Below are 23,539 nucleotides of genomic sequence, written 5' to 3'. Positions count from 1 at the left end.
GTATCTCTGTAGGGATGCAGTAAAGACAAGGACAGGACAGAGCGGAGAGGAACAAGGACAGAGGAGGGACAAGGGGAGCTTCGCCCAGAAGAGCCGACAGTACAGAACAGCACAGGCCTGTAGGCACGGCTGCGAATTTCACTTTCTCTTTGATTTGGTCTTGTAATGCAAGTGTTTGATTTAATGCACTTTGCAAGCATTTTGTACAGATCAAGAACATTTCTACCATTTCATCCATGATGTTTATCGAGTGGGTGGTGAATTTGTAGTGTTGTGAGATGCGAGTTCTGAGACTTGCATCTTGTTCGTGTTCAAAATTTCTGTCATGTTTTTCTAATGAGTGTGTGTTTTTTTTTTTTTTTCAATTAAAGAGGTGAGCCTGGTCTTGGGAATTTTTTTTCTTTAAACTCAAAAGTACTTTTGAGAGTTTCTTGTGTTTGAGGAGTGAATTCAAAAAGGCTGTCCATCTACTGTCACAGCAAATTGGGCTGCACAGAAATATACATATACAACATCTTTATGTATATTTACCATGTTTGGTGATGAGATTTTGGTGAAGAGTAGATGAAACCGATTGCACTAATGCGTCAAACACAACATAACACGTCAAACAGAAGAAAGAAAGAAAGAAAGAAAGAAAGAAAGAAAGAGTTGGAAAGACAGGAGAGAGAGAGAGAGAGAGAGAGAGGTGGAACACTGGAGGGTTGTGTAAACGCTGTTACAACATTGGACAGATACTGGAACACCACAGCACAGAGAGAGAGACGAGTATTAGGAAAAATGATTTAATATCGGAGACAGAAGCAAAAAACTGCATCACACAAGAACGTACATTTACAAAAATAAGTCTGACTGTTTCAGCTACACAGTTAGGTTAACAGCGAAGGACAGAGAAACCAGAAAAATCTAAACAGCTAAAAGCAAAAAAGTCCTCAAATTACTTGTTTTTATCTCGTTGTCAAACTAATACATTTATCCACTGAAGGGGACTAAATACTTCTAAATCGTCTAAATCGTCTTATCATGGAGACTGCACAATATACTGAACAAAATGAAACTTACCGCCTTCGTAAAGACTCTGAAAAAGACAAACTTGTTTTTTTTTTAAGTATTTGTAAGCCAAAAGGAAAACTCCCGACCCTCTTTCCAAAGAAAAAGAAAGAAAAGAAAACAAAGAGATAAAGATAAAGGAAACCAAACGCTGAAGTGAAGAACAAGAAGATGTCAAAGGTCAAAGATACCAAGCCAAAGTTCTAGAAAATCTTTATATTAAAACTTAACCATCCTGGATGCCAACTTAGAAATCAAAACTTGGGAACAGCCGCTGGCCAACCCCTGCTCCGGGTCAGACACAATCTCAATAGGTTTTTTTTGTTTTGTTTTTTTGTTTTTTTTTTCTTTAATTGCCAGTATAAAAAGTTGCACTGGTACAAAAGGCATAAGTACAATCAGTTTTAGAAATAGGAAAGCCTGCGTTTTTTTTGTACTTTTTTAAATTCCATCCAATGACAGATTCCAAGGAGTCAAACAAACATGTACCACGCTTACAGAATCCACTGAAATGCATTGACTTTGGCTTTTCTCAAGACAATACTTAAAACTATTCAAATCCTTTTAGAATCAAACAAAATGATATTAATCTACAGACAACAAGCTTTTTTTTTTATACGGCACATCAGATCAACACACATACAGGATTATTTTTTTGTCCAAAAAACTTGACATAATAAGCGAAAAATGCAAAGAAACTTCACTTTTTTTTTCCTTGTAAAATACACTGTTGTTAAATAGCACTTAAGAGAAAAGCAAAAACAGAAAGAACAAACAGATTGAAGAGAAGATGTGTGTGGTGAAGAAAACCCCTGAGTAAAAAGCCTCAGCAAGCACGTCTGCAAAGACCCTTACGGGTTTGTGCTTTACTAAACATCTAATGTGTGTGTGTGTGTGTGTGTGTGTGTGTGTGTGTGTGTGTGTGTGTGTGAAAGAAATGGAGTGTGTTGGGGAGTGTGTGCTTAGCACGATCGCAAAATCTTACCCTGTTTGTTTTGATAGTGGCAAAGCAGACGAACACGAACACACACACACACACACACACACACACACAGGGAGACATAAGAGATTAAAATTTGTTCGTTTATCCTCCTGCCATTTGAGCATCTCATAGTGCAGCGCTATCAGGGAAAGTGTGAACTCACCATCATTCTCCTCACAATCGATAAAACAATCACCTCGGTCTTGTTCCAATCCTGCCAGAGCACCTTGGTTGAATCCCTGTGGCCTTTTGAAGCGCACTGGCACTACTTTAGCAGTGTTAAGATGAAAATGAGCCCTTGGTAGCGTGAGGGATGGAATCAGTTGATATCACAAGATTTCAGGAACAGGACCAACCCAGAATGCTTTGCAGGTTGACACGGTTTCAAAAGTGCTTCTACTCTTTTGTTGCTGCTGCTGAGAAATCAGTTCCTCATTGTGTTGTGCTTTAAGGCACACCTTTAGAACAGGCGTTACACACTTCTGAGTCATGAGTGGAAATCCATAATGGTGTCATGAAACAGTAGCGAAGTGTCGGCCTTCTCTTATGACCTCGCTCTTGCTCATATATATGTACACAGCGTATACATACAGGACCAGTCAAAAGTTTGGACACGCCTTCGAATCCAATGTTTTTTCTTTATTTTTATTCATTAAAAGTCACTTCATGTCTTAAAGTAATGATGGATGTCGTTTCTCTTTATTGAGTTGAGCAGTTCTCGGTTATTATTACTATTAATAATTGTTAAAATTGTTCCTCTCACTCAGGATCTTTCTACTTTATTCCTCTTATCCGTCTTCTTATTTTTTAGGATGCTATTTCTCCTTGAGTTTTCAACCAATCATTACCAAATTTCACATGAAGAATACCTCTGGGCTGAATTACATTGCTATGACTTTTGGTGGTGATCTGGATCACTGATCCATGAAAAACGGGATTTTTTTTCAATCACTTATAACTGTCAATTTTTTATGATTTTTTTTTTCAATCTTTTTTTTTTCAGGGTGGCGGGGCAAAACTTTTCCTCACTAAATGTCATTCTCTCCCTCTTACCATTCTGGATCGATAGGGTACGGTGAGCAGACGTCCCGGTTTGTAACAGCTAGCGCAAATCACTGTGACTTTAGTCACAGTCTCTTATCTAGTTTACTATTTCCTGTTTGATCTCAGACGCATTAAGGAGGCAAGAAATTAATCCGCTGATTAACTCTGGACGAGGCACAGCTGTTAATTGAAAAGCGTTCCAGGTGACTACCTCATGAAGCTGGTTAAAACAGCGTGCAAAGCGTCATCAAGGTAAACGCTGGATACTTTGAAGAATCGAAAATATCAAACATTGTTTTTGTTTACCGCATAATTCCGGATATAATTTCCGAGTTGTGATGTCTTCCGTATTGTTCTACAATGTAGAAAATAGTCACAATACAGAAAAACCTCTGAATGAGTAGGGGTGTACAAACTTTTGTCTATGATAAAGCAAATACACTGCCGGTCAAAAGTTTGCTTTATACCGTATATCTCTTTGAACGGCACATTATAATCATGCGTTAATCATCATTTTGCTTGCTCACCAGCTTGGTAGTGTGACGTCTTAATGGTTCTTTCAGCGTCAGGTCATTTCTCTGCTTGAGCATTGAGAAAGATTTCTGACCCATTTATAATACGTCAGTAAGCAGAAGTCATCTTTTTGTCTCATTATTATTGTTTATTAGGATAATAAAATCTTTGTCAACATCTATTTAAAGCTTTCAAATGAAAAGAAAAGACGTGCAGAAAAATATTCTAACTAAACCGAACTAAACCAGAAGACGTGATGGATTGGTGTCCCACTCCGCGGTGTATCCCCAGGATCTCTGGAGCGCGTGATTAAACCACAAGAAACTCATTGTGAAATTCACAAGCCTTTGACTGGTACTGTGTGTGTGTGTGTGTGTGTGTGTGTGTGTGTGTATACGCTGAAATGCCTGTACAGTCTGTAACACTTCTTTTGAAGTGACATCACATCCTTTGAGCTGGTAGAGCTGTCAGGACTCTGACCTGGAATCCTACACTACTGCGCGTCATCATGGTGCTAACAGTTTAGTTTGGCGTGTGTGTGTGTGTGTGTGCGCTTTTTGTGCTTGTGCAACTGGCAAAGACGTAATGCCTTAACCAATATAATGTGTTCAATCTCTCCGATGATGTCCGTCCCTGCAGCTCGGTGTTTGGCAGTTCCAGTTTTGTTGCTAAGGTAATACCTTGGGTGTATTATTGGGACAAAACATACCCACCCACCCACCCACACACACACACACACACACACACACACAGACATGCACACAAACGCACAAATAACCTTGGCAGCACTCAGGCAGCAGCCTATTCCACCCCACTAATACTGAGCGTCATGTTAAGGCAACGGCAGGATTTGGGTAGAAAATAGTGCTTCAGTGAAGTAAACAGGGTTTTTAGGGGGGGCCGGCTGTAAACCACGTCTGTAAACAAGATTGTATACGGGCCATTTACAACACGTGTAAACGTTTTCGACAAAAGTGCAATGGGAAATATGGGACTGTGTGTGGACGGGTACAAAGTTCTCCTTTGGCGTCAGGGTGCTTTCAGACCTGAAGAAGCAGAGAGAGGCAGCACGAGGCAAACAGGCATGTGTCGATAACTCCTAACACTGTTATATATACATATGTATATTTATTCGATCCACAGTCGCTGGATATGAGCAATCTGATTGGCTACTCTACTACTAGGATATCAGCTCATATACCGTGAGTAGAGAAAAACAAAATGGCGGCGCGTGTTGCTGAACCAACCGAGGACGAAATAACAACTCTAGTCGAAAACAAAACCCCAAAAAAACAAAAAAGGAACAGAATATGGAAGAAAAGTATTTGATAGTAAGTAAGAACATATCTTTTTTTATTTAATCACAAATTATTATTATTATTGCATTTTTCACAAATTGCTCCTGTTTGTTTACATTCTTCATCTTTAAGCGTTAAAATTTGTCGATTTTTTTTTAGTCTGGTTCGAAAGCTCAAAGAAGTTTGAACGTTACGGAACTGAAATGTCCAAGGAAGAATTAAATAAATGTCGAAAGCTGTTCTAAACCTCAGCACGACAGCAAGACGGCACTTTCTACAAAAAAAACCCCAACGCTAAAGTCACTTCGTGCAGCCATCGATAGGTTTTAAGAAGTCCGTCTAAGCGGAAATGATTTTGTCGGACGTTTTGGATAAAGTTTTTATTGATCGAATTTGCAAAAAAATTAAAATAAAAATGCTCCGTTTCTCAAAATCCAGTGAAAGTGGATAGAATAAAACAGTTATTCCGCTCAATCTTGCCGTACGACTCAATTCCGTTGAATAACTGTTACTTCTACTCTTATAGTGGATGTATACAATTATCGCCACGAGCCCTGCGTCTCATTCTGGAAGTGCGTCGGCATTCCTGGGCAGTGTTTGTGCTTCTGAGATAAAGTCTGTCCTGTTTCGAAAGGCGCATACACACAGGTGTGTTCTAAGCCGAAGTGTTTTAAGCTTGTCCCTCTTGAATAAAGCATACAGTTTGAACTGAGTGTAAACTGGGAAGCCCGACTGAACGACATCACTGTACTTTGATGGAACCATGATTTGTTTTTTCTTAAACGTAAAGTAAAAATCTCATCAACCAACCAATTGTGTCATTCCGGCACACATGACAGACAGCTTACATGATCCGAAATGCTCAGGGGTGCATCTGTTCTCGATAATTCAGCTGTTGTTTTCTCCGGGATGCGACTAACCCCTGCACTCGATCCGTGAATTTGATCCGTGAAACCAATTACCCAACTTCCTTGATGAATCTCTGCTTGTTGAACACACCAAGTCTTTATTTATTTAAAATTAACTTTGGTGGATTAATTGAAGCAATGTAAACGTCTTGTCAGATAATTAAAGAAAGAAATCCATCACGCAGGTGTGACGGGAACAGAAATCTGCACTTCTGTGACGTTTCATCGCATTATCTGCATCCAGTGAGATGACACGCTGGTGAAAACGTTCTTGATTTATATACATATATATATATATATATATATATTAACAATTGCAACATGGTGACAAAATTAGTAGTAGTAGGATATGAAACTTTCCGATCAACACATGCCTCAATGAGCAACACGCCTCTTTACAGCTCACCTCTGATTCCGATTGGCTACTCAGGTTAGCAATACGATGCCAATTGGTGCGCGCGCGTGTGTGTGTGTGTGTGTGTTGATGTGTAGGTGTAGGTGTGTGTGCTGCTGAGACTCGTGCTCAGGGGGCTCACATACACACACCATCGAAGAAAAGAGGGCTGTGAGGTCAACCTTTAGTGCAGGTGTGTGTATGCGTGCATGTGTGTGTGTGTATGTGTATGGTTGTGAACGTGCATGTGTGTATGTGTGAGAGAAAGAGAGAGAGAGAGAGAGAGAGAGAGAGAGAGAGTGACACATGGGCACTTTTTACATCTTTACAAAAATGAAAGCAAAAAACATGAACAGTTCAGGCAACAAGACCACAGAGTAGCAAGTTAACAACCGCTTTTTTTTTTTTTTAAATCTATATCCTTAAATATGAGGGATACAAAACACTTACGTAATAAAATACCCATGTTATCAAATCATTTCACAAGTAATACACTGAAGCTGTAGGCAGGATGTACCGTCAGAATTTGGCACTAAAGTCCACTCATTTTTTTTTTTCCTTTGTAAGAAAAAAAAAAGTACATTTCGCTGAACGCAACAACACATCTAAATATTGTTTCCCACAATCGAAATTTAAAATAATAAGAATAATGACATTGATGCTTCACAAGCTGACATTGTATTGTAAAAGGTTTATATAGCTAATTACCCGACAAGAAATTTCAAATAGGGACTCTTAAAAATGGAAAGAAAAAAAAAACCAAAAAGAAAAAACAAAACAACAAACAAACAAACAAAAAAGAAAAAAAAACAGGTATACTCTAGTAGCAATAGTACTATGATAGGTTTTTGTCTATGTTCAAGTAAACCGATTTTTAGTCTTCTCTTTAAAAACACAAGACGAATAAGACTATTAGACTTGTGATGAAACCACGACTCAATCCACAAAAAGCACCGACGGGAACGCGGGTCACACAAACTGTTGGTTTTTTTTTTCCTCTATACATTTAAACAGTATAAAATATAGGTCATTTCATGTGCATTTATACCACGGATTGTCTAACGGTAGATCAGTTCAGCAAAAAGGTGTGACATGTAGGTAGCATTTCCCCCAAACAGGGCACTCTTTTTTCTTTTTTTTTGTTTTTTTTAATACCTTTACTACTCTAGAAAAAAGTGGTTTTATATAGACTTTAATGAGAAACCGAGCCACTTCAAATGGCCTTATCAAAAAACTTTACACTGCCTGAAAAATGTAAAAACCACAAGCTCGCTCTGAGAGACTCTTAAGTTCAATTAGACAGTTTTTGTTTCATTAAAACTGCTTGGAAGTAGTCTAGTTCTCGTAGAAACCAGCTCGGCCTTCCTGCACGTCTCGTACTTGCGAAACGCGCTGACAGGAAGTCCCGAAGCCAATCCCTGTATTGTACTTTCAAGTTTACTTTAAAATGAATGAAAGAAACAAAACAAAACAAAAAAAAAAGAAAGAAAGAAAAATGTAAAGCAAATCATAAGAAAAAATCTTAAGCTAGCAAACGATGCAAATTGTTTTAATTTCTTTGCCACAGGTTTGTTTTTTTTGTGTGTTTTGTTTTTTTTTAGTTATTACATTTGTGAAACGTTAAAAACAGCGCTTCGTAAAATGACGCTTCTTCGGGTTATACTATTAAATAGACTCTACCTATTTGCGAGTGTGAACGCAGCTTTAGCGCTTTCGCTTTTTCACATTTGTTATGAGTTTTTTTTCCTTCCTTCTTTCCCCCATCCCTCCCCCAAACGTTAAAATAAAAAAAGAGAAAGAACACAAACAAAAAAAGGTCCAAAAAACAGTTAAAGGCTCCAAATAAGGTCACATGCAAAAGAAAAAAAATACCCAATAAAGACCAAGCTAAGATTAAAGTTGAGGAGAGATCAGTAGGAGGAGACCAGATTATGATCAGGAGAACTCAGAAAGACATCGGAGACAATGACGAGACGATGAGACTTTTTTTTTTTTTTTGAACGCCACGTAGACATGCTAGGCAAACGATGAGCAAAGAGTCATGGAGATGAGTTTCTAGGGAAGAAAACGGGAGAGGAGAGTTACACACACAGCCTCTGGCACACAACTACAGCATTAAAAAACCATGAGAACAACAAACAACAGATAACAACAACAGCAACAACATCAACAACGACAACAACAGCGCTACTAGCCAGCGGTAACCCAGTGCAAGAAGGTTTTTTTTTTTTTTTAAAGTTATCTCTTTTTTAATACTACACATATTTTACACAGATAAACATATGTAAATGATGTACATTCACACACACACACACACACACACACACACACACACACACACTAAAGAATCCATCGGTCCCTTGTTTAAGAGACGCAGCTTGATGGATCTTGAGCTGAAAACGAATACACGGTTTTTTTGGAACGCGGAAACAAAAAACAGAAGACCAGACGAAGCTAAAATGGAACAGAAGGAAAAAAAAAGGGAGAAACAGATTGCACATGTAAAGTGCCACTCGTCACGGCGAGGGAGGGAGTGAAGGAGGGATTGAGAGAGAGGAGGAAAAGGACAAGGAGCAAAGAAGTAGGGCTTCACAATTAATCAAATCAATTGCACTTTCAGCCTCTGTAATTAAACATGGAAAGGTCACTTTTTACCTGCGTTGCTGTTCAATTTCCAGCCTCGTCGTCTACAACAGTGGGAACTGAGTGGTTAAGGTTCTGTCCTGTTGACCGGAATGTTATGAGTTTTAATCCCAGTGTCAATTTTCAGCTCTTAAACTGGACCCTGAACCCTAACCTGCTGAGCTCTGTGCCTGGACTGGATTCTGCTTAAAAGGAATTTTATATATACACTATATATATATATATATATATATATATATATATATATATATATATATATATATATATATATATATATATATATACCAATCAGCCATATAATTATGACCACTGATAGGTGAAATAAATAGCATTGATTATCTCATTACAATAGCACCTGTCAAGGGGTGGGGTATATTAAGCAGCAAGAGAAGAGAACATTCAGTTCTTGAAGTTGATGTGTTGGAAGCAGGAAAAATGGCGAAGCGTAAGGATCTGAGCGACTTTCCCAAGGGCCAAACTGTGCTGGCGAGATGACTGGGTCTGAGCGTCTCCAAAATGGCACATCTTGTGAGGTGTTCCCGGTATGCAGTGGTTAGTACCTACCAAAAGTGGTCTAAGGAAGGACCAACCGGTGGACCGGAAACAGGGTCATGGGTGTCGAAGGCTCATTGATTTGCATGGGGCACGAAGGCTAGCCCATATGGTCCAACCCAGAAGAACAGAAGAGCTACTGTAGCACAAACTGCTGAAAAGTTAATGCTGACGAAAACAGAAAGGTGTCAGCAGTAACTTTTTCAGTAGTTTGTGCTACAGGAGCTCTTCTGTGGGATTGGACCATATGGGCTAGCCTTCGTGCCCCATGCGAACCAATGAGCCGTCGACACCCTTGACCCTGTCACTGGTTCAGCGGTTGTCATTCCTTAGACCACTTTTGGTAGGTACTAACCACTGCACACCGGGAACACCTCACAAGATGTGCCATTTTGGAGATGCTCAGACCCAGTCATCTCGCCAGCACAGTTTGGCCCTTGGGAAAGTCGCTCAGATCTTTACAGTTGCCCATTTTTCCTGCTTCCAACACATCAACTTCAAGAACTGACTGTTCTCTTCTGTCGCTGCCTAATATATCCCACCGCCTGACAGGTGCCAGTGTAATGAGATAATCAATGTAATTCACTTCTTCACCGCTCGGTGGTCATGATATAATGGCCGATCGATATATATATATATATTACTGTGCAACAGTCTTAAGGTGTGTCTCCATGTAGGTTTTTTTTTCTGGAAGAAAAGCGCGATCAGGGCACTGGGACGAGCTTCATCTGAGACTACTTTTTTAATGAAAGTAAATGTTTCTATATTAAAAAAATAAAGAGCAGTCAACAGAAGTAAATTATACAAAGTCAGTATTTGGTGTGAAACGACACTTTGCTTTAAAAAAACAAAAAACAAAAACGTAGTCTCAGGTACACATAGTGCAGTTTTATGGGGAAATGAGCTGTAGGTTTTACTGAGGATCTTACAGAACCAGCCGCAGTTCTTCTGGACCCTTTTTTTTTTTTGCACCAAAACCCAGTAGCCTTCATTCTGTATTTTATCTGAAAAGTGTCTCTTTTGTCACACGCTGCTTTCTTTACTGAGATACAAACATTTTTCGGTAACCTTTAAATTTTGTGCTGGGGAAACTCATGCTCGGAATCTAAAATGTCATGTCAACGTTATAAACTAAAAATCTCTCGGAAAGTTTGTACTAAAAACAAATAGGGTGCCTCAGACTTTCGCACAGTACTGTGTGTACACTACCGTTCAAAAGTTTGGGGTCACCCAGACAATTTTGTGTTTTCCATGAAAAGTCACACTTTTATTTCCCACCATAAGTTGTAAAATGAATAGAAAATATAGTCAAGACATTTTTCTGGCCATTTTGAGCATTTAATCGACCCCACAAATGTGATGCTCCAGAAACTCAATCTGCTCAAAGGAAGGTCAGTTTTATAGCTTCTCTAAAGAGCTCAACTGTTTTCAGCTGTGCTAACATGATTGTACAAGGGTTTTCTAATCATCCATTAGCCTTCTGAGGCAATGAGCAAACACACTGTACCATTAGAACACTGGAGTGAGAGTTGCTGGAAATGGGCCTCTATACACCTATGGAGATATTGCACCAAAAACCAGACATTTGCAGCTAGAATAGTCATTTACCACATTAGCAATGTATAGCGTGGATTTCTGATTAGTTTAAAGTGATCTTCATTGAAAAGAACAGTGCTTTTCTTTCAAAAATAAGGACATTTCAAAGTGACCCCAAACTTTTGAACGGTAGTAGATATTCAATTTTGTGCTGGAGCTGAAGTTATTTTGGTGAACACGTAACGGAAATCAATCTCACTCACAAACCCGACTCCTGACGTTCAGTGATATCACACCTCAAAATTCAATCGTAAGAACAAACGAATGGACTTGTTATGACGTCCAGAAGCACTCACAAGAAAAACCTAGCAGGTCGAGAAGAAAGAGGATTTTACAACGACAGATGCTGACGTATTTCGGTGGACAACATGGCTCTTATTTATCTGAACAGCATATATGATGAACAGTACATAACAACTCCCAATAATCAGCCTCAACTGCCCCCCCACCCCCACCAACCCCTCCCCCTTCTCGTTTCCTATCGGTTCCCAAAACCTAGGTTTTTACATTCACAAGGTCAAAGTTCATCTCGATAAAAGTGGCACTACGAGAAACGGGCAAATGCACGGCTTTCGTTTCCGCTGACATTTGCGCGTTTTTGCTTGGTTGATTTTATTTGCATTTGTTCTGACTGCTGCATTGACTGAAAAAACAAAACAAAACAAACCCCCCCCCCCCCAGAGTTTCCAGGAGTCTTCTGTCCTAGAAAGGAGTCAGATATTGTAAATGCTACGGCTAGACCACAGATGCTGGCATGTCTGTGGCATCATGATGCTTTTACTGTAATGTGCAAACTTCACAGAGTCATGAGTGTCTAAGGCCCTGTCCACACGGCAACGGATTCAGGTGAATCTGATAAAATTGTTTATCGTTTCGGCCTGGCGTCCACACGGCACCGGCGTTTTGGGTGCCCCAAAACGAAATCTTTTGAGAACGGGTTCCAGAGTGGAAAGATCTGGCAACGGCGCCGTTGCGAAGTCGTCTGGATGAGTAGAACGGGTTTGTTTACGATGACGTCACAACCACATGTGCTTCACGCCGGGTAGAAGTGTAACGAACTCGATGCGAGTTGTCAACAAATCCTATAACTTGGTTCATGAAACGTGCTTACAAAATATTTTCACTGTGAATATTTATTGTGTAATGGTGCAAAGTGAGAGAGAGAGAGAGTTAGGGCAGAGTCAATCCCGCCAGCAAAAATAGGGAAAAAAAGGAGCGATCTCACCTCTTCAGATGTTGGTTTAAGTCCTACAATACATTCCTCAAAAAGGGCGTAGAAGAACAAATTAATCCATCAACGTGTAGCATTCAATTTATTCCGGACCATTAAAGACGCCGCCTTCCACGTAGAATCATACGTCATCCTCGCCGCCATATTGGATGGGTCAAAGCGGAGAATAAAGATGCCTCATTCATGTGCTGCGTTTAACTGTACCAACAGGTTTACCGTCCAAACGAGATCACATGGGATTATCTTTCACAGGTGAGACTGGAAAAATACTTTTCATTGTATTTGGTCATTATAATGTAATTTTACGAACAGATTTTTCTGACTTTGTGGTTAATATGAAGTCTCGCGCATAATAGTTTATGCGCATGCGTCTACTTCTATTGTTCTGGTGTCTCCGAAGGGACCGTCTTTCAGCGCCCCTAGAGGTGTGGCATGTGTATTGCATCGTTTTCAGCAAGCGTTGCGTTGCCATATGGACCTGATATTTTACTGATCCGTTGCCCATGTGGACGCAATATTTTTTTTAATAACATCTCGTTGCCGCTGTCGTGTGGATGTAGCCTAAGTGACACACTACTAGTCACCTGATGCTTTTATCTCAAGTCATGTACATGTAAGAAGCGAATCCACACACAGAGCTGGGCAGGTTCGGGTGAAGCCGTTTGCTCAGGGGCCTAAAACCGGCTCTCTGGCTTTATCCAGCTGCCTTCCTTCTACCACAGCAGAGGCCTAACTACGGCACGGCTGCCACTTATTTCATTCTCAGTTAATATCTATACCAGACACTATCACTGAAAACGATCAGGACAAATCGTGCAGCCCCATTAGACTGAACTATAACTGGGACATGACAGAATGAAGAAAGACAGATGGGAAGGAGAGAGAGAGAGAGAGAGAGAGAAAGAGAGAGAGACGAGAATGAGGGAGGGAGAGAAGGGGGGGTGATCCTCTGTTCTCTTCCCACATCAGATTGTGTGGCTTCAGAAGACTGGACGGCGAAAAGCACGTCTTCGCAAACCCGATCACTTCACCAGAATAAATAAAGTCTTTCACTTCAATAGAGGCAGTAGAAATTTTCTTTTTGTATAAAAATAGAACTGCTTTTTTTACAAATAAAATTTACAGGCCTGTGGCTTTCTGTACTCTGATATATTTTTTTTATTTCAATAAACATCAAGTATTTGCAGTTGAACCCGCCACCCCGCCGGAAACATAAAATGCTTTTTCATTATTAGATACTTTTTTATTTGTCATCTATTTTTAAAATGCTCTACATAAAATGCTCTGTTGGACAAACACCATAACAAACAAACCAACAAAAAAACAACAACAACGCAAAAGGCGTAATGCTTTAATGGCAAGTGTGTGTGTGTGTGTGTGTGCGTGTGGAGAGTCTCTTTTGGCAGTCGTTGCCGTTAACTACAGCGAGGCCACATCGGGTTTTGACCCTTTTCTCTCTGGTGCCGTTGGGCCAAGGGGTCGAAGGAGCAGCGGAGCCCGGAGCCAACACCAGAGGTCAAAGGGCAAAGTCGAACGTGCATATTGGTGCTTTTTCTGGGGCTCTGGCCCCGTCCCTATGCGTTCTCACAAGCCTCAAGGTTCACAACGGGAAACGAAATGTAGTTTAGAGAACTTTCCTTTCGGCTGTTGTTGTCGTTATCATCATAAAAATGAAAAAAAGAAGGCATGGTATAAATATCTACTTAAAAAATAAATAAATAGTTTCATACACAACTCAAAATTAAAAGGAAAAAGAAACAAACAAACCTAGCAATAGCTTTTCATTCATCGCAGGTCATACAAAATAATAGCAAAAATGGAAGCGTTCATGTGAATAGAAACCAAATAATAATAATAATAATAATAATAATAATAATAATACTGCCATCAAAAAAAGTTTAAAAAGAATGTCGGGGGGAAAGTGACTCCCTCTAGTGGTGTTAAGGGTGAAACTCTCCCCCATGTCCCCCCCTTTTCCCATCCCCGGGGCGGTTGCCGTGGCAGCAGTGGGGACTTACCCTAGCAGTGTAGGGACAGAGAGGAGTGGCCCTAGCAATTAGATCAGTAGGGCTTGCTGTCATTCTTCGAGCGCTTCAGCTGCACCTTCAGGCGCTTCATTCCAATCTGAAACCCGTTCATCGCCTGAATGGCTGCTTGTGCCGACACGGGATTGTCATAACTGACGAAACCTGACAGAAAGAAGGAACGTGCATGAGAGAGAGTGTTATAAATCAAATGTGCAAAGAGGGTCTTACCACAAAGTATCCATCTTTATTACAGTCCCAGGGGTTGTGATGGAGCACACAGCAGAATATGCAGATGCTACCAATGTGGAGTCTTACATTAAACATCCAACAGCTTTTCAACAACAAAAAAAAGATAAAAAGATAAATGTCCAAAGCAGTTTCGGACCATTTGTAGTCGTAATTAGACTCTATTCTGTTTAACAAACCTTTTTATTGTTGTGTTATGTCTGAAACAAGCCTAAGTGCACTTCCCTGCCTCATACATATGCATTTGAGGGGGATTAAAAGGGTGGGAAATACAGTGTGATTGTTCAATGTACTATACATGTTGCTGCAGTGTTGCCATCCATCCATCCATCCATCATCTCTAGCCGCTTTATCCTGTTCTACAGGGTTGCAGGCAAGCTGGAGCCTATCCCAACTGACTACGGGCGAAAGGCGGGGTACACCCTGGACAAGTCGCCAGGTCATCACAGGGCTGACACATAGACACAGACAACCATTCACACTCACATTCACACCTACGGTCAATTTAGAGTCACCAGTTAACCTAACCTGCATGTCTTTGGACTGTGGGGGAAACCGGAGCACCCGGAGGAAACCCACGCGGACACGGGGAGAACATGCAAACTCCGCACAGAAAGGCCCTCGCCGGCCACGGGGCTTGAACCCGGACCTTCTCGCTGTGAGGCGACAGCGCTAACCACTACACCACCGTGCCGCCCAGACTCATTGTGTGATGTGGAATTCACACAGTTGTCTAAAATATCTTCATATGCTAGAGCATTACAATTTCCCTTCAAGCCTGTTCCAGCATGACAATGCCCCGCGCACAAACAGCGCTCCGTGAAGACATGGCGTGTTAAAGTTGGAGCAGAAGAACTCGAATGCCCTGCACAGAGTCCTGACCTCAAGCCCACTGAACACTTTTGGGATGAACTGAAACACCAGTGTGTCCCAGATGTCCTGACACAACATCAATGCCTGGCCTCACGAATGCTCACGTGGATGGGCAGGCACCAATCCCCATAACCACACTCCGGAATCTCATGGAAAGTCTTCCCAGAAGAGTGGAGGTTATTATCAGAGTAAATAATGAGGAATGGGATACTCATTGGCTAGATATATAAGCACATGTGGGTGTCATGTCAGGGTACACAAACTTTTGGCCATTTAGTGTACATCAATTCCATCACATCAAACAAAGAAATTTCACGCAGTAAACAGGACTTTTGTGACTTTGTCCATTTTTTTCAAATGTTATGTAATGGCAGCTGTGGCCGCGCAGTTCCAGCACTTCCCTCCGGCTATTAAACTGCAATTTGTGCGTCACACAGCGAGCATTTCCCAGGCACAGTTTGCATGATGAATAGTTTGCCTCAGGAAACGGCATGTTAATTTCAGCCTGCAAACTGTCATTTTACAGTTGCATATGGTTGCATTTTCTGTGCTCGGTCTCCTGACACACATATACAGCCCTGAGTACTAAACACACAGTTGTCCTTAATGTCCCTGACGGCCCTAATTCAAAACACTTGTCCCCCATTAATTAGTGAACACAAAATGAGATATGATTTTTTGATTTGATTTCATTTCAAATTGCGGCGGCACGGTGGTGTAGTGGTTAGCGCTGTCGCCTCACAGCAAGAAGGTCCGGGTTCGAGCCCCGTGGCCGGCGAGGGCCTTTCTGTGTGGAGTTTGCATGTTCTCCCCGTGTCCGCGTGGGTTTCCTCCGGGTGCTCCGGTTTCCCCCACAGTCCAAAGACATGCAGGTTAGGTTAACTGGTGACTCTAAATTGACCGTAGGTGTGAGTGTGAGTGTGAATGGTTGTCTGTGTCTATGTGTCAGCCCTGTGATGACCTGGCGACTTGTCCAGGGTGTACCCCGCCTTTCGCCCGTAGTCAGCTGGGATAGGCTCCAGCTTGCCTGCGACCCTGTAGAACAGGATAAAGCGGCTAGAGATGATGAGATGAGATTTCAAATTGCCTATTTTTTGTGCACTAGACAGTTTCACCACTGAATATATACAGTGCTGAGTGTAAATGAGTGCACCCCCTTTGAAAAGTAACATTTTAAACAATATCTCAATGAACATAAACAATTTCCAAAATGTTGACAAGAGCAAGTTGAATATAATATCTCTTTAACTTATAACATGAAAGTAAGGTTAATAATATAACTTAGATTACACATTTTTCAGTTTTACTCAAATTAGGGTGATGCAAAAATAAGTGCACCCCACAACAAAAACTACTCCATCTAGTACTTTGTATGGCCTCCATGATTTTTAATGACAGCACCAAGTCTTCTAGGCATGGAATGAACAAGTTGGCGACATTTTGCAACATCAATCTTTTTCCATTCTTCAACAATGACCTCTTTTAGTGACTGGATGCTGGATGGAGAGTGATGCTCAACTTGTCTCTTCAGAATTCCCCAAAGAAAATAATTTCTTTCCACCACAAAGGTGAAGGCTACAAGAAGACCAGCAAAGCTTTACTTATCAGTCAGAATACTGTAGCAAAAGTGGTACAAAAATTTAAGAAAGTTGGAACTGCAACCATCTCACAGAGACGTCCAGGTCGTCCACGGAAGTTAACACCTTGACAGGAGCGTCTTCTGATGAGAAGGGTTGAAGAAAATCGGCATGCAAGTTCACTGCAGTTATCTAAAGAAGTAGAAAGCCAAACTGGGGTGACTATTTCCCGTGACACAATACGGCGTACACTGTGGAGGAATGGCATGCATGGATGCCGTCCACCAAAGAACCCTCTCCTAAAGCCCAGGCACAAAACAGCCTGCCTAGAGTTTGCCAGGGCCCATGCTGACAAAGATGAAGACTACTGGGACTCTATACTCTGGAGTGATGAGACCAAGATAAATATTTTTGGAACTGATGGCTTCAAAACTGTATGGCGTCGCAAAGGTGAGGAATACAAAGAAAAATGCCTGGTGCCTACAGTGAAACATGGTGGTGGCAGTGTCCTTATGTGGGGCTGCATGAGTGCTGCTGGTGTCGGGGAGCTGCATTTCATTGATGGCATCATGAATTCGCAGACGTATTGCTCTATACTGAAAGAGAAGATGCTACCATCACTCCGTGCCCTTGGTCGTCGTGCACTTTTCCAACATGACTAAACACACATCTAAGGCCACTGTTGGATTTCTGAAGAAGAACAGGGTGAAAGTGATTCAGTGGCCGAGTCTGTCTCCTGATCTGAACCCAATCGAACACCTATGGGGAATTCTGAAGAGACAAGTTGAGCATCCCTCTCCATCCAGCATCCAGTCACTAAAAGAGGTCATTGTTGAAGAATGGAAAAAGATTGATGTTGCAAAATGTCACCAACTTGTTCATTCCATGCCTAGAAGACTTGGTGCTGCCATTAAAAATCATGGAGGCCATACAAAGTACTAGATGTAGTAGCTTTTGTTGTGGGGTGTACTCATTTCTGCACCACCCTAAATTGAGTAAAACTGAAAAATGTGTAATCTAAGTTATATTATTAACCTTACTTTCACGTTATAAGTTAAACAGATGTTATATTAAACTTTGTCTTTTCAACATTTTGGAAATTGTTTGTGTTCATTGAGATAATGTTTAAAATGTTACTTTTCAAAGGGGGTGCACTCATTTACGCTCAGCACTGTATACGGGTCATTCTAGAATCTGTGGTACATTTCGCGTCTCCAAGATAAACCTTTTGTTATTTTCCTCAAAAGAAATCGTTATTGAATCAGTTTTGAACAATAATGCAAATTATGACACACTTTCACCAATAGCAGTGCTTGATGTACATTTTAGACCCAATTTATCCATAAAACATGAACTAAATGACTCCTGCCCCTCCCCCCACATTATTGTCTGTCTTCGACTCCTGAGTCATACATTCAATTTGCATAAACATGAAGTGATTCAATCAAACAATCTGTTTTTTGCAGCTTATTCTATTAACTGCTATAAAATCAAATGCACAGAAAGTCGATTTTCTTTATTATGTGAAATTTCAGTCATAAAAAAATTAGTGCTGTCAAGCGATTAAAATATTTAAACGTCATTCATGTCGCGACTGTCATAGTTAACTCGCGATTAATCGCAATTTAATCGCACATTTTTGTCACATGAAAAACCATGTAATTCTCTTATCAGCATAAAAAAGTGAATGGGCTTGCTTTGTACCAATGTGTTTTTTTTTATTGCAGAGCATAGCACGTCTTGTCACAGCCACTGCAAAGTCGGGCTGGAGCCGCCGATGGGAAAACGAAACCTAAGCCGAGCACTGTGGCTCTTCGTCCTGAGGCGCGGGGCTAGCGCGCCCTGCCCGCGCTGGTTCTTTGGGGGGAGGGCAGAGGACTCTGGCTGTGCGGGGCGTGGCATTACAGTCTAGCTGCTATCGTTTTTCTAAGCAAAGTCTCTGTTCTGTTCCTGGCAGTTTCAAAAGCTTATGAAAAACTTACATCATGTCACAAAGCGTTAATCTCGCGATAAAAAAATTATCGCCGTTAAAATTGAGTCAAGTTAACGCGATAATAACGCAACATTTTTGACAGCACTAAAAAAAAATATATATTTTTATCCGTCCCAATGTTTTTGTCAACTCTGTTAACTCTGTTATAAAAGTCCACAAAGACTTTTAGTAATATGCGTGACACCTGCACCGAGTGATGTCACTTCCTCTGGCGGGAAACTTCAGAAAGGTAGTTAGGTATGCTTTTATGTTTCTTCTCTCATTAATTTGAACAAAATGTTGAAGATACATCAACAGTAGATGAATTATTCGTCAAATCTGTTATTTGTGATATCAGAGTGAATCTCTCACTCATTTTTTTTTTTTTTTAGAAAACAATAACAGGATTGAAATTCATAAAATTCTGGTTTTATCCATGCCGTGTGGTAGCTAGTTTGAGGTTAGCGTGTGGAGTGAAGACGCAAAATGGTGGGGAATGTCAATTCTGTTTTGCCTCAACCCTGTTAATGGATTGCCCAGTGTAACGACAACAGAGTTGACGATGACGAACAAAGTCGACGCTTGAAACGTACCTACAATTATAGAATGGGGCATGTGTAAAGGGGTTAATGTTTTTTTTTTGTGTGTGTGTTCTTATATACTGGTAGGGACACAAGAATAGGAACACCTAACCGTTTTAGATTTGTGGCAAATCGTTTGAGATTCGAGCCCGTTTCTGCCAGCATAATGAGAAGGTTTCTCATAATAATGAGACGATTTTCTCATAATTCTGATGTCTTATCTCATAATTGAGACCTTCTCTCATAATAAAATCGATCCTGTCTTATAATTATGAAATATGAGAAAGTGTCTCATAATCGTGAAAAAGTCGTTATTATGACACAGTATCTCATAAGTATGAGATACAAAGTCATAATTATGAGATACGTTCTCATTATGATGACATGCTATGCAACTTTTTTTTTTTCAAGTGGCGGAAACATTTGTCTGTTCCCACCTTTTTTTTTTTTCAAAGTAAAAAAGCCAGAAAGGTTCATTTTGGTTGTTAAAGTGATTAGGGTTCGATTTAGTTGCTGCCATAGCATTAATTAACCACATTAATAATTATGTCAGAAGGTCCTCACTAGGATATTATGACAAACGTGTGTGTGTGTATACTTGCTGCATATTGAGGATTGGAATGTGTTTTTTACCGAAAGCGTTCAGACATTTTTGGGAAAGTGAGGACATTTTGGCTGGTCCTCAATTCTTCAAAGGGCTGTTTGAGGGTTCAGACTTAGTTTTAGGGTTCGGGTTAGATGAGGTTTAGGTTAGGGTTGGGGTTAGGCATTTAGTTGTGATGGTTAAGGGGTTCAGGAATGCATAATATCAATGAGCGTCCCCACAATGATAGAAGTACAAGAATGTGTGTGTGTGTGTGTGTGTGTGTGTGTGTGTGTGTGTGTGTGTGTGTGTGTTTTAGCTCCATACCAAAGCACTTGCTCAGATTGGTCTGTTTGTCAATGAACACTTTGGCCGACACTACATTTCCAAAAGGCATGAACATCTGCAGAATGTCCTGGTCCCCGAACTCCTGCGGCAGGTGATAGATAAAAAGGTTTGCCCCTTCTGGTCCTGCAAACACAATACACAACACATACACACACATTTAAACTAAAAAACTCAACAAACTCTGTGTCAGAAGTTGTAGTCTCCTGGCTGGTGGAAAAGCAACACAAGTTTATAGTAATGGAGTGCTGAAATTGCAGTGGAAACGCCTCCTATTGTACATGTTTCACACACAACGGGACAATCGATTTTCACTGTTCACAGGAAATTACACTGTTGCGGCTGCTGCAAAATGTTTGATGGAGGAACGACAGTGAAATCGCAAGTGTAAAACAGACAGAAAGAGATCATGCTGGGAAAGCCATGGCCGAGTGGTTCGAGAAGCAGTTTTGGGACCAAAAGGACCTTCTTAGGATATAATAGAATAATGTTTTAAAAACTAGTTTCTGGGAGGAAAATAAAAAATGCATATGGGTGGGGATTGGCACACGGGGATGGGCGGAGCTCTACATTATACTGCAGCCAGCCAGTAGGGGCGCTACATTTGTGGTTGCGTCACGTTTTCGAGACATTCTGCTGTTCATTTGTTCAAACGCTTACATTGTAGAGATGAAATTTCTCATGCAGTACAATGTGTGTAGCGTTTGCATGCGTGTATCATTGTTGTATACGGTAGAGAATTAAAAGCACTCTTGATAAAAACAAACACTGAAGGTGTACACGGCGTGTGTTCGTTCCTCACCCTCTTTCTGGCTCCCAGCGGCGCTCTGCTGCTGCAGTAAGCTCTGGCTGTAGAGTGTGGGCAGGGCGGCGGCGGCGTACTGCTGGATTCCTGAGTAAGCCTGAGTGAGGGCATCCATGGGGCCGGCCGAGCCGCCGCCGTTCAGGGCAGCCACACCTGAGAGCATGTGAGCAACTTTACATAAAACCCAACAATAAAGAAGAAAGAAGTGCACTTACTCATTAGCGCTTGGGACTGAGGGGAAGTGTTTTTTTTTTTTACTACATCACACACACACACACACACACACACAAACAGCAAGATGATATACACACCACAGGTGTCCAAGACACCATACAAAACAGACGTAAACAACACACACATCAGACGGTGCTCAGACATGAATGAAATGTACTTCATTTCCCCGTACTTCAAATATAATCAAACAGTGAAAATATGGGTTTGGTTTATTCCGAGGTTAATGTCGCTATCAAATTAGAGGAATGTATAGCTGCACGTTTAGCATCATGGAAATTAAACGACAAAATCTCACACCTTCGTCTTCAAAAGTCTGGTGTAGCTGAGCTTAATTACGCCAACAATGTGCCTCATTTATCCAACTGGATAAATTACGAATGAATTTATTCGTAGGAAATTTCGACAAGAAATGTCGTATTCATGAAACTCCAGTTTGGAAAAACTACCAGAGCTTCTGAGTTGATTCAAGAAGCTCACTAATGGGAATCTCAATTGACATTGTCATGAGTTACTGCAATACCGCAATGCTTTTTTTAACGTGTAAGTTTAAACAGCTTATTTATTTCCAGTGCACATATAAATTTTAATCGCGAGTTGGCCGAGTGGTTAGCGTGTCCGCTTCTTGATCGGGAGTTCTACTCACGGTCGGGTCATACTAAAGACCGTCATCAAAATGGTACCTACTGCCGTCTGGCAAGGCACGCTGCAATACAGATGTGAGTGGGGAGTCAAACTGTCGCGGTTACCAGAGGACCAGCCCCCCACTGTAACCCTAGCTATGTAATAGGTGAGTGGCCGAGGGCTACAGAGATTGGCACCGCCCTATGCGCCATGTGGTGTGGGAAGGGACTCTGACTTTTGACTTATGAATTTAATGAAAATTTTCCGACGCTCAGTTGTTTCATATTAACGACTTGAAAGAAAGCAATCAAAAGAAACGATTAAACTTGGATAAAAGAAACGCTGCACTGTAACAGTAAAATGGCATGTGCCTTTTGTGTGCTGACACGCTGCAATAGCTGAGCTAGCGTTATTGGAATATTTAGAAAATCGGTGTTATGAAAATTTCTGTAAATCTCTGAGGAGGTTTTAGTTTGGTTTGAACTATGAAAACGTTTACGCGCAGTTTTACTTAACGACTGATTCAATCGCGGTCCACTGTGTATGAAAAGTATCATCTCTTCAAATCTCAATCTACCGTATTCATTGTATTTAAATTAGCCCGTATTATCATCGGAGTCACTTCTAAAGTGTAGTTCTGCCGTAAAAAATGGCCAACTGACACTCAGTATGTTTACATGCAAACTAATTTTCCACTATTATTCCGATTATGACAATATTCAGAATTTGATCCGGGACACGTAAACAGCATACTCCATTTGGATATTCCGAATTTGGCCTTATTCGGAATGTAGCATTTTCCGATTAAGACATGTCGGATATGCTGCATATACACTCACTGGTCACTTTAACAGGAACTTGTTCTTGATTCTAAGATTCCTGTTCTTGGCTGCAGGATCGGAACCCAATGTGTTCTTCTGCTGTTGCATGCCGAGATGCTTTTCTGCTCACCACGGTTGTAAAGAGTTGCTGTGAGTTACTATATCCTTCCTGGCAGCTCGAACCAATCTGACCATTTTCCTCTGAGCTCTCTTTTCAACAAGGCATTCATTTCCATCCACAGAACTGTCGCTCACTCAGTTGATGTTTTTTGTTTTTTCGCACCATTCTGTCTGTGTAAACTCGACAGACTTGTGTTGTGAAAACCCCAGGAGATCGGCTGTTTCTAAAAAAAACTCAAAACCAGTCCATCTGGCTCAAACCAACCCCCATGCCACAGGGAAAGAAAGTCACACTTTGAGCTCACATGTATATTTTTCCCCATTCTGATGTTTGACGTGAACATGAACCGAAGCTCTTGATTTGTATCTGCATGATTTGACGCATTGTGCTGCTGTGAAGGAACTGGCTGATTAGAGAACTGCATACAACAGCAGGTGGATGGATAGATGTTCATAATAAAGTGACCAATGAGTGTATAATTATAATAATAATAATAATAATCGGGTTTTAGGAGCGTTCTTT

At 40.9% G+C, this 23,539-nt stretch overlaps 1 protein-coding gene across 21 annotated transcripts in view; it reads right to left on the bottom strand.

Moving 5' to 3' along the window:
- Positions 1 to 771: 771 nt before the first annotated feature.
- Positions 772 to 23,539, bottom strand: part of celf2 (cugbp, Elav-like family member 2) — a 297,415-nt gene continuing 274,647 nt past the window's right edge. For 11 of the 21 annotated variants that reach the window (XM_060903001.1, XM_060903007.1, XM_060903003.1 and 8 more), the window contains 4 exons: positions 21,218 to 21,391; positions 20,398 to 20,541; positions 14,230 to 14,400; positions 772 to 8,244 (listed from right to left, as the gene is read on the bottom strand). In XM_060903001.1, coding sequence (XP_060758984.1) covers positions 14,273 to 14,400; positions 20,398 to 20,541; positions 21,218 to 21,391 — 446 coding nt within the window. In that variant the 3' untranslated portion in view covers positions 772 to 8,244; positions 14,230 to 14,272. Of the gene's footprint in view, positions 8,245 to 13,546; positions 13,856 to 14,229; positions 14,401 to 20,397; positions 20,542 to 21,217; positions 21,392 to 23,539 lie in introns of those variants that run through there. The other 10 variants (XM_060903008.1, XM_060903000.1, XM_060903002.1 and 7 more) reach the window with 2 other exon arrangements.

This window comes from Neoarius graeffei, chromosome 21 (genome assembly GCF_027579695.1).
Source record: "Neoarius graeffei isolate fNeoGra1 chromosome 21, fNeoGra1.pri, whole genome shotgun sequence".
In the NCBI taxonomy this organism is placed as follows: Eukaryota; Metazoa; Chordata; class Actinopteri; order Siluriformes; family Ariidae; genus Neoarius; species Neoarius graeffei.
The sequence above is the reverse complement of the archived record's forward strand: the minus strand, read 5'-3'. Positions and strand labels throughout refer to the sequence as shown.